The sequence below is a fragment of the Stegostoma tigrinum genome, chromosome 12 (genome assembly GCF_030684315.1).
Source record: "Stegostoma tigrinum isolate sSteTig4 chromosome 12, sSteTig4.hap1, whole genome shotgun sequence".
NCBI classification, from domain to species: Eukaryota; Metazoa; Chordata; class Chondrichthyes; order Orectolobiformes; family Stegostomatidae; genus Stegostoma; species Stegostoma tigrinum.
Window position 1 is genome coordinate 39,900,259 of NC_081365.1, and position 13,274 is coordinate 39,913,532.

Sequence of the window (13,274 nt, forward strand, 5' to 3'; positions counted from 1 at the left end):
TACCCCCTCCATGATTAGAAGAGTCAAGTAGATCGGCAGTGGATTTATCCACCATCGCTGGCTTCTCCCTGGGTCAGAGCAGTGTGACTGTGCCAACACGGCTTTGCGAGTACCTTATCACTGACCTGTTGTGTTCAACAACAGAAAAGGCTTCCACTCCATGAATGTTCAACTTATGCTTGACCATTGATGCCAAATCTTGAGAGAGACGCTCCAAATATACCGCAACCTGCCATGAACTTTATATGCTAGAGGGCACTCACATTGTTGTGTCCTTCCAAGCTCCTTGAACCATACAGGGATGGCTGCTGGGAAACAAGGGCAACCCCTCCAATCCTGGCTCAGTCATCTTGGTCTAACCCTCAGACTGGTGCAGAATGAGGATACAGTGCTGCTCACAATTCCACCAGGGTCATAGTAGAACAGAACATTGGTCTCTTTAAGATGAGATTTCAATGCCTGGACCACTCTAGCAGTGTCTAGCATCAACACCCAAAACGGTTGTCCCACCTCATTGTGGCCGGCTAAGCCAACAAGGGGAGAAAGTTCTGGATGCAGAAAAATTTGAGCATTGAGGGCAATCTTTTGAGGACGAAGATAAAGATAATGACCATACATTGATGTGGAAGACTGTCCAAAAAAGTATGCCAGAGTAGAGCATTGTTGACGAAAAATGGAAGAGTGTGTGAGAAAAATCGTCTCAGACCATGGCAGACCAGATGTTATGAATTTCACTCAAAAAACACTTTAACTGAAAATGGAAGTTTTGAAACTTAACCTTTGGGCGACCATCCTCTGCTACCAAAGTAAATTGGATCCAAACTGGCCACTGAGACAGAAACAGATACCTTCCTTTGTAGATAGATTTTATTAACTACTCAATCTCACCGCTTCTTCCACGCATCAGTTGCAGCTTTGTAGGTGTTTCTAATTGATCGGTTATGACATCTTATGACACAACTTTGGAATATATGGGACTTGATCCTAGGTCTACTAAACCAGAAGATATTATCATTGTGACATAAGGTCTCTTGTTCCATCTTTGTCGACACCAAGTCAATTAATTAATCCATTAAACATCTGTTTAGATTTCTTAAATTAACCAGAGGCATTACAAATTTACATGCCCTTTAAACGATATGATGTGTCTCTGACTGTCAATAAACCTGATTCTCACCAGATATTGACAATTCTAATTGTGCTGGCTCACATATGCTATTCTGAATAGTTTCAGATTTTAGAAGTTTCAAGCTTTAAATTAGTTTTTTATATTATTTTTGTTTTCTTGCTCTTTTCTCTCTTGCTTAATCCTATTTTTATTTCCTTTTCTTTTTTGCTAAGTACCTAAGTATCATTGACTTCATCCTCTTTAATTTATCCTTCAGCTCAGGCCTTTTCTTATTTATTTACCAATCATTTAGTCCTATTGATTAAAGAGATACACTATGACTGTAAAGGGTCAAGAGCAAGTCTAACTCCAGAAAATGCCATTAGATCCTAACTTGCAGAAAGATCTGGCCCTTCGTTTCATTTTCTGTTGACAAGTCATATAGGAATTTTCCATGCATTTTGAAACAGAATACTGTGGCATATTGATCACATTTTCAATGCTAAAGAGACTATTTGCAAATACGCAGGCAGTGAACAATACCCATCAAATGCAGCTGTCTTCGTGTTTTTTTTTCACCTACTCTGCTGACAAACCACAGAAAGCACTTAATGTAGCTAACAACCAGTTAGGTAGATTCAAGTACAGACCTTCTCATTTCGCTAGACCTCTGTGCGTCGGACTGCACATTTCCTGTCTGGTGACTCAAATCTAAATTTTACCTTTTCATCCGCCATCCTTAGCATTCAAACGGATGTTTCTTGTGAGGCAAAATACAAACAGGGGTTTCATGGTTAAGATGGTGACAGTGATAAGCTCTGCAGCTTTATAGCATGCTATACAGGAAGCCTCCTTTTTGGCAATTAAACCCTACTTCTACCAACATATTTGCTTTCGCCCCAGTTTCTCCAGATTAGCTGAATGTATTAAAGGTTAGCAATCAGACTGTCATTAAGCATGGATCTCTCCCCATTGTGCATTGCAAGAAATGAACCACCACCTCCCCCCAGCTCCACTCACAACAGTAACTCAGCAATGTAAATGCCATCTTGCTGTGAGGCAGCCTGTGCGAGAAACCTACAATAGATAAGTACCACTGTACGCTGAAGGTAGTTACACAAAGATGGGAATAAGTTCAGAAAATGGCAACAAACATCCCGAAATCAGCCCTGAATGTTATGAAATTCACAGGCTGGGTTGTACTTGATTTTATATTTTGAGGGCAAAGGTAATTGTGGCAGTGATTCTCCTCAAACCCTTGTACTGACTGGCATTTAGGGAAGCAATCTGATGGCTTTCTGGTTCTGTGGCATTTGCTTACAACACATGTTGAGGTCTTTATTAATGGAAACCAAAGGCTTTCTAGGGATTTCCAAGATCAGCCCAATAGGAGTTTTTCACATAATGTGATCAGCTCACATCTTAGATAGAGTGGGCCAAGGCTTTATTATCAAGTATTTGTTAGATCCAATGAATAGTCTCACAAGCACCCGCATAACCATCAAGTGTTTTGTTTATTTTAACTAGTTTAAAACTGGAAGACTGATGCTGATGCATTGCCACTTATCACAGCATGATGTTGAAGAATAAACAGTAAAACATGGGAATGGCACATACCGGCCTGATTCACTTTGTATACTTCAAAATGGAGGCCTAGTACAGCTAGTATGTCCATTTCCAAGTATAATTCCAATTACAAGGTTTAGTTATTGCTGTAGGAAATATGGCAGCCAATTAGAGCGCAGAAAACTTTCACAAACAGCGACATGATAATGATGAGAAAAGTTGTTTTTGCTATATTGGCTGAGGCCAGAATATTGACCAGGACAATGGAAGAATTCTCTTGCTTTTATCTGAAATTATGCCATGGGTCAGAGTGGCTTCAGCTTAACATCTTATCCAAAAGGCAGCAGCACTTATTGTGCATTCCTAAATGCCATGGAGAAAGTTGTAGTGAGCTACTATACTGATAAATTGGGAGTTTCAGGACTTTGGCTTGGTAGCAATGAAAGAATGGAGATGTACTCTGAAGTCAGAATGGTGAGCCTGAGGGGGGAAACCATGGAGGTAGTGACTTCCGATGCATTTGCTGCTAACCCTAACCCTTCTTTTTGATGGACATTGCAGATTTGCAAGGAACTATGCAGAGGTCCTAGTGAGCTACTGAAGCACATCATTCAGATGGGAGAGGCTAGGCATGGAAATAGGAGTGGCTGCTGTTCTTGAGATTCGTATTGTCACTAGACACTGCAGGGTTTTCTAAGCCTAAATGGATAAGTGGGAAAGTTAGTGAAGCTGGAGCCAAAGAATTTCAGATAGCAAAGCTCAGCCAATTCTTGACATTTAATATGAAATTGATGGCCATGGTCAACAGCATTGTAGTTTTGGAATATGTGTACAAGCTGACAGCTTTGCGGAAATTGTTTTTAAAGGAAATCTTATAGAAAAAAGGAATAAAGAACCAAAGATAGAACCGTGAGATACCAATCATGGAAGGTGAATTATTTGAGGAAATCGAATGCCTATTTCAATGCAAGGTGAGGTGGAACAAAATGGAAATATAAAGGAGGAGTTTTGGTAAAGCAATGCAGAAGAGGATTAGAGATTGATAATACGAAACGAAACACATATTCAAGATAATAAGGAAGATCATAGAACCAGAGATCCATTCAAACAGGATAATATTTTTCACTTTAACTACTGTATGTTGGTAGGAAATTAGCTTGAATGGTTTTAAGATTGAATTGATGACAGACATTAATATAGAACCATCAATTCAAGAAAGATGGTAATGGAGCTTAGGCAGCATTTTATGATCTATGTTTCTGAGGGTTATTATGAATGTTGCAAATTGGAATAAGTGTGTCAAGGATAAGAAGAGTATGAAATCACATTGAGTTATCTGTCAGCAAATTATCTTGACTGTGATGACCTGAAATCACTTTGTTTTTGGTTTGATCGATGATGTGCATGAAGTTCGAGGTTAATCCGGTACAGGTTCCAAGTTTACAAGATTTGAACATCTCTCATAAAAGAATAAGCGGTGAGCACAAAGGTTAAGCTATTCATGGGTTTGTGAGGCATAGTTTTAACATGTGCTTTGGCAGTACTGAAGTATATCAATATCACATGACAATTTCAATTTTGTCATTTTGGGTAAAAGATTTGCATAGAACTCATCATCATCTGAGGGACTTTCACCATTTTATTAATCCACTTACAGAGTAAGAACCTTGGAATTGTGCAGACGGAAGAGGAATTTGTAGAATAACTGGCTCATGCCTTTAACAATGACTTTCCAAATCTTATGGCAGCTTTTTTTTTTCTTGGCTGCAGCAGTTTTTGCATTGTTCATAAGTGACCAAATGCCTGAAGACAGAAGGAATAAAGTTGCTGGTGATTGTATGGACCCAAACTCCATATCAGTTGCAATAAAAAGTAAATGCAGCAGTTGGGTATACTGAGCTCAGATGGAGCTGTGAACTGGGTTATCGTGCACCTGTTGGAATCTAGGGTGATTTTCTCATTGCACCTGCCTGGTGACTGGGGAGAAAAAGAAACTTGATAGAGATTGTTATAAATTTTCACATCAGATCATCCTAAAGTCAAATTTAGCAAAATAAGCAGACAAGTTGTGATAAGTTCATGAGCTTTATGCACTAGCATGTTGAAAATACGTGGGTGTAGCTCAGTAAATAAATTAATTTACAGTATAGTACAGATACAAAATGATTATTCTCTCAAAGGAAGAAAAAGATTTGCTTGTATATTTCATGATCTTAGGACATCTCAACTAGCTTCACTGTCAAAGGGTCTAGACCCGAAATGTTAGCTTTCCTGTGCCTCTGATGCTGCTTGGCCTGCTGTGTTCATCCAGCTCTACACCTTGTTATCTCAGTCTTGTTTCTTCATCTGTATCAAGGATCACCTCATTATCAAACTCACAATGACAACGGGATGATTCAAGAATGAGAATACCATGAGATTGTAGGAGGACAATTATCAAAGTGGAGATATCTATGTGCAGAAAGATGCTGACATGTGAGGATATGTGTGAGAACCAGGGCAAGAGCTGTCTGCAGATCAAAAATGGATGCATTGTCTAGAATTGATGAGTGATGGCCAAAAATGTTATGGGCTTCTCTGGCTTACAAACCTACACCATGTACAGCATGGGCAGTTCTGAATATTCTGGATATACCAGAATGGCCTTCTGGCACCTTCCACAAAAAATCTTCAAGGTTAAAATTAACTTAATCACCATGGACAATGGGTATTTTCCTGTTTTCAGTGATATTAGATCATCCTTCACCAGGGCACAGTGCCTATGTGATGATGTTTTAGCTTTAAGAGGTCTGCTTGGGCCTGGCTTCTTTTAGAGAGAGAAAGGGGATAGGTGCTGAGCAGCCTAGGAGAAGAAGATTTGGGTATCTTTTTTTTAAAGCTGGAACAATAGAAAGATCCTGAATGGGTGTGGTCAAGCTCCCATCCACAGAACCAGGATTTTTAGTTCTTATTTTTCTTAGCAGTGGATGCTGTTAGAGTTTTGAAAAAGTGGAAGCTTGTTTTCCCACTCTCAATTACAGCCAAAAGCTGAGGGATCTCTTCCTAAATTGCCGGATTGAATGTGAGACAAAGCCATGTTCTGAATTTACCTTTTGCCAAGGGTGTATTTATGGGATGTTACTATGTTGGAAGAGTTAATTAGTAATATTTACTGTATTTATTATCGGTTAAGTTTTCCAACAGAGTTAAGTTATTCATGTTTTTCTTTCTTTTATTATATCTTAATAGAGTTTGAATAAGTTGTATTTTGCTTAACATTGAGTAGTTTGACCAATCAAATTGTATCTGGAGCACAACATCTGACATTTGCCTTTAAAATAAGAAAATTTTAGGGTCTGGGCTGCTTCCTTAATATATTTTGAGGGGACCTGGTTTTTTGTAGCATCTGCAGGCTTCGGACAGAATGCTGCCCTGATAACTTAGTGAAGTTAATCTTTGACCTATCAATCCTATGCATAGGACAATGTCTTCTTCTGGGTGAAACCCTTCAGCCATTCCCTCTGCTCCATCCAAACATCATTCCGTGTATTGAATCCCTCAGCTCATGGAATGGAGAACTGGCCCTGTTGCTGTGGATGCTGTACTGGGCAACTTCACAGTTTCTGCTCAGTAGTCCTCCCTACTCAGATTATACACAACACATGAGACAAAAGGGCACGCTGTTAATGACTCATAATGTCCTTTATCTCTCCATCTAACGTCTATATTGCTACAGTTAGGTTCTCTTGATGCAAGCTGTCCACAGTACTTTTTTCTAAGAATTTACCACATTAGTACTAACTTTACTCAATAGCTGGGAAATTTATTTCCACTCCTCATCTTTAAAATGCAGTAAAATTGGCTAATGCTATGTCAATGGCTTTCCACTATGCTCTCACCTCTCTTGTAAAATGTGCAACCCATTGATGAGAAAATGCACCTGTAAAATGGCTCCTTATAGGTTCTTTGATGACTTTTCTGGATTGCATGTTTCATCCACATGAAGAACTAATTGTCGAACCCCGTGGAAAAATGTTGAGTTACTGACCTGACATCCATTTCGTAATTTTGCCAGTCCACCCAAACAGTGCCCCTAAATGCCAAGCAAAATTCCATCCCAAATCTTCTAAAGAACTGCAGATGTGCTTAGAATTAACTGTATATTTTTCATCTGATTGTTTTGATAGGTTTATAATGGATAAAAAATATAGTGTTGAAAAACACGGTATGGCAAAACTTATCTGCACACGACAACTGCTTTGAGGAAATGCAAGTGTTTAAGAATCACCTCACCTCGCTATTGAAGTGAAATGCCAGTTTACAAAATGTTGTAAAATTAAATATCTTGTCATGTTTAATTTATAACTACAGGCAAGAATTTCCCCTGTGTGTGTAGCTAAGGTAAATACAGTGAAGGCATTTTCACATTAGAGTTATGAAGAAGGGTCTTCACAGTCACATTTTCACTTGCTGTACCCTGGACTGAACAAGGGAGGAGCTTTGTCATGTCTTACTACTTACAGGGATACAGAGAATAAGTGAAAAAGAGGACCTATAATCTAGACAATGGAAACTATCTGAAATGAATAGCTGACCATCACCAAGAGTGTAAAAGAAGATCTAGTTTAATGACTAGGGCAAGATAGTGTTGTGTACTTCTGCTAAACTTACAAGGAGGGACATAAGCTAAGTTTGAAGAGTAAGATTTGCTTTTAATGCTAATTCATACATTTAAATGGTGACTGTACAATATCAGCATCATACAAACGTATATTCCGCCTCATTTTACTAAAATGTTAATCGACCTCTGATCTGGGAGATAACAGAAATGCACAGGATGGCAGCGAAAATGTCTAGTGTCCCATTCAGAGAATAAAGTAGATGCATTGTTAAATCCCCTAAACTTTAAGCATAATTAGGTGTGGGTTAGTAGAATATTTACAGCAGGTCAGAAACTTGTAACTGAGGCAAATCACATTAAAGTACATCAATTCCTTGTGTACACAAACATTTCAGTAAAATAGGGAGTGGAGCTGGATGAACACAGCAGGCCAAGCAGCATCTTAGGAGCAGGAAAGCTGATGTTTCGGACCTAGACCCTTTTGATGAAGGCACGAAATATCAGCCTTCCTTCTCCTAAGATGCTGCTTGGCCTGTTGTGTCCATCCAGCTCCATACCTTATTATCTCAGATTCTCCAGCATCTGCAGTTCCTATTATCTCGGATTTCAATAAAATATATTTATTCTGCAGCTTTTAATTATGCTAAACAAAAATAAAACTATTTAGCATTTGTTCAGGAAGACAATGCCCATTAATTCCAAAGCAATTGAGCAGAATAGTGATACAGAATATACAGTGTAGAAACAGGCCATTTGGCCTAACTGGTCTGCACTGGCAGATATGTTCCACCGATGCTTCCCCAGCCTCATTTACATAAATCCACCCTTTTTATACCCTGATATGTTTACCAAGTAACTTTCTTTTATTCCATCATAGGTTGCTGACATCACTGGCCATCATTTATTGCACAACCCTAATTGCCCTTGAGAAGGTGATAATTTGTTGCCACCTTGAATCACCGCAGTGTACATGCTATAGGTAGAACCACACATCAAGAATTGAATTCCAGAGTTTTGACCTAAAAACACTGAAGCAATAGCAGGATAATTTGTGGTAAGGAGGGATCTTGTAAGAGATGCTGTTCCCAAGTATCTGCTGTCCTTGTCATTCGATATATAAGTGGTTGTGGGTTTGGAATATGCTGTCTGAGGAACCTTGATGATTTTGTGCTGTACAGTACACACTGCTGCTACAGAACATCTGCGATAGAGGGACGGAAAGTTTGTGCATTATGGTGCCAATCAAGTGGGCTGCTTTGACCTGGATTGTGTCAAGCTTCTTGAGTGCTTTTGGACCTGTACTCATCCAGGCAAAAGGGGAGTATTCCATCACTTTCCTGACTTCTGTCTTGCAGGAAGTAGAGACTAACAGTGAACGCACCCTTTTCAGGCTGGCAGGATGTTATGAGCACTATGTCACAGTGGGTCAGGGCCGGGGCATCAAATCTTTACAAATTAAAATGTTTGCATGAAGGGATTGATAGTATATCAGCTAAGTATGCTGATGGCACAAAGATAGGTAGGAAATTGGGTTGTGAAGAGGACGTAAGAATCCTACAAAGCAATGTAGTGAGTAGGCAAAGAGCTGGGAAATGGGACAGAATGTGGAAAAATATGAAATTGCCAATATTGGTAGAAAGAATAACAAATATTCTCTACATGCTGAGAGGTTGGAGAGGTCTGAGATATAGAGAAATCTGGACCTTTTGGTGCCTGAGAATGCTTACAGAATAGTTTATCGTGAGGGGAATAAATTGAATGCAACAGTAGGGAAAATATGCTTCAGTTATACAGGACATTGGTGAGATTGCATCTGAAGTCTTGTTTACTCGTCACCGTATTTACAGAAGGGCATTGCTGTATTTGGAGCGGTTCGGAGAAAGTTTGCCAGACTAATACTGCAATGAGCTGATTCCCTTATGAAGAGAAGATAGGTAGGCTCGGCCTGTATCTTCTGGAGTGTGGAAGAGTCAGAAGTGTCTTAACTGAATCATATAAGATCCTGAGGGAACATGTCTGGGTGGTTATGGAAAGGGTGTTTCCTTTTATCTGAGAATAAGAACCAAGAGTCCTAGTTTAAAAATAAGAGGTCATCGAATCAACACAGAGATGAGAAAAAAGTTCTCTCAGTGGGCTATGCATCTTTGGAATTCCCTTCGCAAAAGGCAGTGGATACAGAATTTTCAATTGCTTTTAAGGCAGAGATAAATTGATTCTTGATATCAAGAGGATGAAAGGGTATCAAGGATTAGCAGGAATGTAGAGTTGAGGTTAAAATCAGATTGGCCATGATTTTCTTGAATGTGAAGCAGGCTTGAAGGGCCAAATGGCCAAATGTTGTTTGTTATTTGTTTGTAACACTATAGCATAAAGATTTAAAGAAGTTGTACAAGAGCAGAAATTGCTGGAGAAAGGGACTCTTCTTGGAAAAATTCACTAGACTCAAAACATTAATCCTGCTTTCTTTGCACTGATGACACTAGATCACAGTCTGTTTTGGTTTCAGTTTTCCAGCGCCTGCAGTTCTTTATTTAAAAAGTAAACCCAGGTATTATTCCATGTTACAAAATATTAAAATGAAGTAGTTATCAAATATTCAAATATTTTTAGCTGGCACTGTGATGAATACTATTCTGCAAAAGTGAACTCAATTTATTTATAAATGTTTATTCTTCCTGCTAAGAAATTCTTAAAATTTATGAATGCAGTTAAGAAGATTTTAAAACAATTTGCATACTAATGATTATTGAACTGTTGTACAAATAAATTATTGTTATAAATCATCTGTAGAAATTGAAATGCCATCACAGTAACAAAAAGCCCAACTATGGCTTTACAATATTTAAGGAGATAATGTTCCTATTTTTAGGAATGATTTTCTTTATAGATCATTCCATTTTAAAAACAACTATTTCCCAAAAGCAATTTTGTCAGTCAGAATCAGTGACGTTGTGGTGGGAGAGGTACAGGTCCTCTGTTTGCTCTTAATTCTTTATGTTCTGTCTTTGGCAATCTATCTCCCTCCAGTGTCCTTTCTCCTCTCTGTCTCCGCTCTTCTCTATGTGCTTTCTCTCCTTTTTCTCCTTGTTGTTCTCTCTGTGCTCTATGTTCTCTCTGTGCTCTATGCGCTCTCTCTGCCCTCTGTGTCTCATCTGCTCTCTGTGCCCTCTCAGCCCTCTCTTCCCTCTCTGCTCTCTGTGCCCTCTCAGCCCTTGCAGCTTTCTGTGCTCTCTCTCCTCCATCCATTCGCTCCCTTCTCTCCCTGGGTTTTTGGGGTTCAGGCCTTGGTCCTGGTGAGCTGTATTCTTCATTGTGTTGTCCAGAGTTTGGGATTGGTTGCCTTGGCTGTTTCATCTGTGCTCTAAATTCCATGGGGACTTCCAGCGAGGTATCCACTACTGAATAGAAACAAGAAAACAATGTTACAAATTATACACACAAGGAAAATGACAAAAAAAAAGATACATGGAAAAATCCATTCACCAAACTGTCTTCAGGTCAGCAAAAACCTTTTCTGTTAGATTTACCATCAGTACAATGTATGGTTACCACGCCCTTACCCTCCAACACCTTTGTTTTAAGCATTTATTTGTTATTTGGAGAACAGATTAAAGCAAATTTTTGCTCTACATTCACAGAAAAGTAATTAACCCCTCATTCTAAAGTTACAGGCAAAACTTAGAACTGTTTCAACAGCTACAAATGTTCGCTCCAAACCTAACCTCACTATAAAACCTGTGGACAAGAAAGGCGCGGTTGTAGTATGGTGCACTGACCTCTACAGCGCCAAGGCTAGATGCCAGCTCTCTGACACCTCCTTGGTCATGGCCCCACACCCGACCACCAAAACATCATCTGCCAGACCATCCACAACCTCATCACCTCAGGTGACCTCCCACCCACAGCTTACAACCTCATCATTCCCCAAACTCGCAGTGCCCACTTCTATCTCCTTCCCAAAATCCATAAACCTAATTGCCCTGGTCAACCCATCAACTCCACCTGCTCCTGCCCCACCGAACTTATCTCCACTTATCTTGACTCCATTTTCTCCCCCCGACCCAGGAACTCCCCACCTCTGTCCGTGACACCACGCATGCCTTCCACCTCCTCCAAAACTTCCTATTCCCTGGCCCTCAAAACCTCATCTTCACCATGTACATCCAGTCCCTATATACTTGCATTTCCCATGTAGATGGCCTAAAGGCCTCTGCTTCTTCCTGTCCTGCAGGCCTGACCAGTCCCCCTCCACTGACACACTTATTCACCTAAGCAAACTCGTCCTCACCCTTAACAACTTCTCCTTCAACTCTTCCCACTTCCCACTGACAAAAGGGGGTGGCTATGAGTAAGTGCATGGGCCCAAGCTATGCCTGCCTCTTTGTAGGTTCTGTGGAACAATCTCTTTTCCGCAGCTACACTGACACCATCCCTCACCTCTTCCTCTGTTACATCGATGACTGTATCGGCGCCACCTCATGCTCCCACAAGAAGCTTGAACAGTTCATCAACTTTACTAACACCTTCCTCCCCAACCTTAAATTCACCTCGACCATCTCCAATACCTCTCTCTCCTTCCTGGACCTCTCTGGTAATCACCTGGAAACTGATACCTATTTCAAGCCCACCCGACTCCCACAGCTACCTAGAATACCCCTCTTTTCACCCACCTTCCTGCAAGAATGATATCCCCTATTCCCAATTCCTTTGCCTCCACCGCATCTGCTCCTGAGATGCGGCGTTCCCCTCCCAGACATCCCAGATGTCCTTGTTTTTCAAGGACCACAATTTCCCCTCCACAGTAGTCGAAAACGCCCTCGACCGCATCTCTTGCATTTCCCGTACCTCAGACCTCAACCCCCTCCCCTCAACATCAGCAAAGACAGGATTCCCTTGACCTCACATATCACCCCATCAACCTCTGGATCTGCCTTCCAGAGGGACTGCTCTCTCCGCGACTCCATTGTCCCCTTCATATTCCCCACTAGCCCCAACACCCCCGGACTGTTCCCTGCAACTGCAGGAAGTGCTACACCTGCCCCTACACCTCCTCCCTCATCCCCATCCCTCGCCTTAAGAAAACCTTGCACATTAAACAGATTTTTACCTGCACATCTGCTCATGTGGTATATTGTATCTGCTGTTCCTGATATTGCCTCCTCTACCAAGTGGAGGCTTGGAGACCACTTTGTAGAGCATCTACGCTCAGTTCGTGACAAACAACTACACCTCCCAGCTGCGACCACTTCAACTCCCCCTCCCACTCCTTGGACAACATGTCAATCCTTGGCCTCTTCCAAAGCCACAATGATGCCACCCGAAGGCTGAAGGAACAGAACCACATATTCCACCTGGGAGCCCAGCAGCCCAACAGTTTCAATGCAAACTTTACAAGCTTCAAAATCACCCCACCCCTGACCTCATCCCAAGACCAGCACCTCTTGTCCCTGTCTCCTTGAACAGTCCTTCTTTTCTCCCACCTATCTGCTCGTTCCACCTCCCACCTCACTGACCAACCCCCACCCCCACTTCCTATCTACTAGCCTCATCCCCGCATCTTTGACTTGCTTGCCTTCCCTCTCACCTACCTGCCCCTCCATCCTCACTGACCAACCCCCATGCCAACTCCCAAACTCCACTCACCTTTACTGACTTTCATCCGCACCTCCTTGACCTGTCGTCTTCTCTCCATTTATCAGCTCCACTATCCACTATGCCTCCCCCTCTCTCTATTTATTTGAGAGCGCCCTTCCCCTCCCCCATTTCTAAAGAAGAGTCCAGTTCCAAAACGTCAAAACGCTTCTACAGACTACCAAAAATTCACAAACCAGGAGCCCCCCTCAGACCCATAGTGTCGCTACCTGGAACACCAACCTACAGATTAGCCAAGGAACTACACCAAAGACTAAAACACCTAGTAGAAGACTCACACCACTCCATTCGCTCCACCCAAGAATTCCTGAACACCAAAGACACCAAGATAGAAGAGGATGAAATAAT

At 41.1% G+C, this 13,274-nt stretch overlaps 1 protein-coding gene across 2 annotated transcripts in view; it reads right to left on the reverse strand.

The window, feature by feature from the left end:
* Positions 1-9,989: 9,989 nt before the first annotated feature.
* Positions 9,990-13,274, reverse strand: part of si:ch211-132g1.1 (hepatic and glial cell adhesion molecule) — a 34,066-nt gene continuing 30,781 nt past the window's right edge. For both annotated transcript variants that reach the window (XM_048540773.2, XM_059650038.1), the window contains exon 5: positions 9,990-10,672. In XM_048540773.2, the coding sequence (XP_048396730.2) occupies positions 10,215-10,672 (458 nt within the window). In that variant the 3' untranslated portion in view covers positions 9,990-10,214. The remainder of the gene's footprint in view (positions 10,673-13,274) is intronic.